The following is a 3,547-nucleotide window of genomic DNA, read 5'->3' on the forward strand; positions in this document are numbered from 1 at the left end:
GTGTTCGGATTTTCTGAAGAACTTCGGAAAGCCTCCGGAATGTCCGTTTATGTTTGTTGTTCGCCTCGAAGACTTTCGAGGTCTATTTTCTCCCACTTGTCATTTTAGAAATGAATCTCCAAAAGGACATTACTTCGAGCAAACAAACATTATGTTCTCAAAAATTCGTGGTAGAAACAATACCCTTGTGTCTTATTTGAATAAATCAAAATGAAACATATATCTATACTTGGGCCTTAGTTTGTTGAATAACAAACACTAAGCTCCCATTGAGTTTAGGAACTCTGTAGATATATTATGAAAAGATATTATGAAATTACTTTTCAATAGCTTTGACGAATTTGGTTTAGTTTGGTGGTAGTTGAGCATTTTATTTTAGAAATTATAGGAAAAGTCTTTATGATTCATCATTGATCGAATCAAGTACTAATTGACTTCGATCATTCCACTTAGATATGCCATATCTCATGGAGCTAGATTGTGAAATTACAACACACAATCATTGATGATCATTTTTGGTCTCAAGCAATCATTAACATGATCGATCCTAGATCTTTATGATTTCTTACCAAGTGGGATTTATACTTCTGAATCTTTGAATTAGCCAAACAGATTCAAACTTATATCACATTGAGTAAATAAACCTATATTCACTCAAATCTGTGTGAATTGAAATAATAAAGTCATAAAACCTTTCTTTAGCTTTGAACTCTATTGTCTCACTAGTGGAAAAAACCCCTGTTGTAGCCCCCTTGTTGAGGGGGGCATACATAAGCGCGCCTCAATAGCTACTTAGTCAACGCGGGTCAAATATTTTACTATTCTATTGAGGCGGGCTTTTGTGGTGTTCGCTTCTACAGAAGCTGTTGAAGGGGGCTTTCCTTGCCCGCCTCAATAGAAAGAAGCTGTTGAAGGGGGCTTTTAATTGCCCGCCTCAATAGGGTCTTTCTGTTGAAGGGGGCTTTTAATTGCCCGCCTCAATAGGCTACATTAAATTTAAATCAATTACAACCACCGCCAAACAGATAAGCTAGATCTCTTCACATCTCGTCGTACTTCACATCTCTTCCAACGCATACCTATCCTTACCGCGCGACTCCACCACCACCATAACCACCACCACCACCTTCCTCACCGCGCGGCTCCACCACCACCATCTGAAGGAGAGTTTCCCCACCGTCGTCTTTCCTACCTTCGCGCGACTCCATCTGTTTCACACAATCGATTTGTGAAGCTAGGTTAGTTTTTATTTGCAATTATTTGGGTAATAATCCTCTTTTTTCTCGTGCATTTTCCACTTCATTTCATTTTTGTTTGATTTCCCTTGTTCATCGACCTAATTGCCCCTGTTTGTTGTTTGAATTCCTGCTCGACCTAACTCTATCTGTTTTTTGTTTGAATTCCTGCTTGAATTTCATTTTTGTTTGAATTTCTCGTGCTAGGTTAGTTTTCTTGGCGAACTAGGTGCGCTGTGCTCGGTGCCGGCTTTGCTGGCTTGTCCGTGGCGTGGCATTTGCTATTCGTACGCATCTCTCTCTTCTCAACTCTCAACCTTTCTCTTTCAATTATAATTATACCATGCATTTCAGTTTTTAAATTGGGTATTTCAATTATACTTGCATTTCAGTTTTCACAAATTAGGGTATTTCAATTATACTTGCATTTCAGTTTTCATAAACCAGGGTATTCAATTTTAAGATACGATAGTTTGTTTGTTTTGGAAGCACAGCCCCAAAGAATTGAAAGTAAAAGTTGACATTTTTGATGATGTTGGCATTGCTGGCGGCGCTTCTGGTGTTGCTGGAGGCCTCGTTCCCCTAAAGGTTACTGTTTTTTTTATGTGAATAATTCATGTTGTCCATATTTACTATTTTGGATGCTTTTCTCATTAAGTCATCATATATTATATCAGTGAAGCTTCTATGGAGGGGTGAAGAATGCTGGACTGAGTTTTTGAATCTTCTAAATGTTGCAGAAGCTGCTGCCACGGCAGCTTCTAGTCCTCACTTTCCACTCAACACTACTGATTTCATTGTTCGAAGAACGTTAGTCTTTTTTCTTGAATTTATCTCATAAAGCCAATGCTTATAATATAATTCTTAGTGAAATATCTCATGGTGTAAGCTTCACTTCAGGGGCATATTGAGACCAACTGTTAGTGAAAAGATTTTGGATGTCATGCATCAAGTAATTTATCTTCACCTAATTTGCAGAATGTGGGATGTAAATAAGAATATGTCTCCAAAATGGATAAACTCGGGTTGATTGTTATATGAAGAATGCTCAAAATTGTCTAGCAAGTTGTCCAATACAGGCCGTTGATGAAGTTGCTGCAAGAGAGCTTATACCAAATTTATCTACGCCTTTGAACAGAGCCTTCTTTATGCCTAAAGCTGTGAATGTTAATCCCCACCACTATCTTAAGGTGTGAGGATCATCTCACTAATTGTATTATCATATTATGTGCTGAGCATATGTATGTGGTATATGTATTTGATTGATTTTTTTATGCCAGGCACTTTTTCTTGCAAGTGAACATTTGGCCAAGAGGTTGTCATCAACAGGTTTCCCTGGCAAGGAAATAGCTTTGCACAAGAAAGTTGTCACTTCACTAAGTGAAGTGGGAGGTTATTTCTCATTCTGTCTTTAAACGAGCGATAGAGTGTGCCTTCCATTGAGCTGACTGGCTGCAGTTTGTTCATCCAGATGAATATGATGTTGTGATAGTTTGTCTTGGGGCTAGAGTTGACATGCTAGCTGACCTGTCTGGAATGCTTCCTTTAAGGACATGCAGAGGCATTGTTGCACACCTGCAGTTGAATGATCCCTTGTGGTAAGAATTTAACAAGTTTTAGTTTCAAGCACCATTTAACATTATTATACTGGTTGCTGTGATATGAATGAACGAGGGAAATAATAACTTATGACTTGTGAAGATATGACTGTTAGTGCGGCTGGAGGCCATGATCTATGCAATAGTTACCCTTGATCAAAAGAAGGATAAAAGGCGTTTTCAAAAGAGCTTTTTTTTCTGGTGAAGTTTCTGGATTCTGGAATGTTATAGCAGTTAGTAGCTATAGTAAAAGTAGAGATACTGTCATTAAAATCTCTAAACACTCTTACCTTGATATTAACCAGGCTGATACTGTTAACATCTATTGAAAGGTTGGGATCAGAGGCTATACTGACTACGATTTTGCCGAGAGTGATTTTGTGATGCTCTTTTCTAGGCTTTACTGTTAGCTTATATTGCTAATATGCATGTATGCTCTTGCATTGAGGTGCATTGAGAGCATTTACTTTTTTGGGAGAGGTAAGTTCAGAAATACGGAGTATTACAATAGGTTGGGGAAAGTTCAAATAATTTATACCTGGATTATGCATGAAGACACAAGTGCTTATTGAACATTCATCGTTCATCTCCTCTTTTTTCTTTATATATATATATATATATATATATATATATATATATATATATATATATATAGGGGAGGAATCCGGTGAGAACACCTCCTTATGTAAGAACACTTCTTATGGTGAGAACAAT

General features: G+C 37.5%; 1 protein-coding gene across 1 annotated transcript; it reads left to right on the plus strand.

Annotated features, from left to right (window-relative positions):
• The first annotated feature begins 1,851 nt into the window (after positions 1–1,851).
• On the plus strand, positions 1,852–2,866 carry LOC130462989 (uncharacterized). The gene is made up of 5 exons (XM_056831997.1): positions 1,852–2,045; positions 2,136–2,187; positions 2,279–2,425; positions 2,516–2,627; positions 2,707–2,866. The coding sequence occupies exons 1-5, from the start codon at positions 1,852–1,854 to the stop codon at positions 2,835–2,837; spliced, it is 636 nt and encodes a 211-aa protein (XP_056687975.1). The 3' UTR covers positions 2,838–2,866.
• The last annotated feature ends 681 nt before the right edge of the window (positions 2,867–3,547 follow it).

This window comes from Spinacia oleracea, chromosome 1 (assembly GCF_020520425.1).
Source record: "Spinacia oleracea cultivar Varoflay chromosome 1, BTI_SOV_V1, whole genome shotgun sequence".
Lineage (NCBI taxonomy): Eukaryota > Viridiplantae > Streptophyta > Magnoliopsida > Caryophyllales > Amaranthaceae > Spinacia > Spinacia oleracea.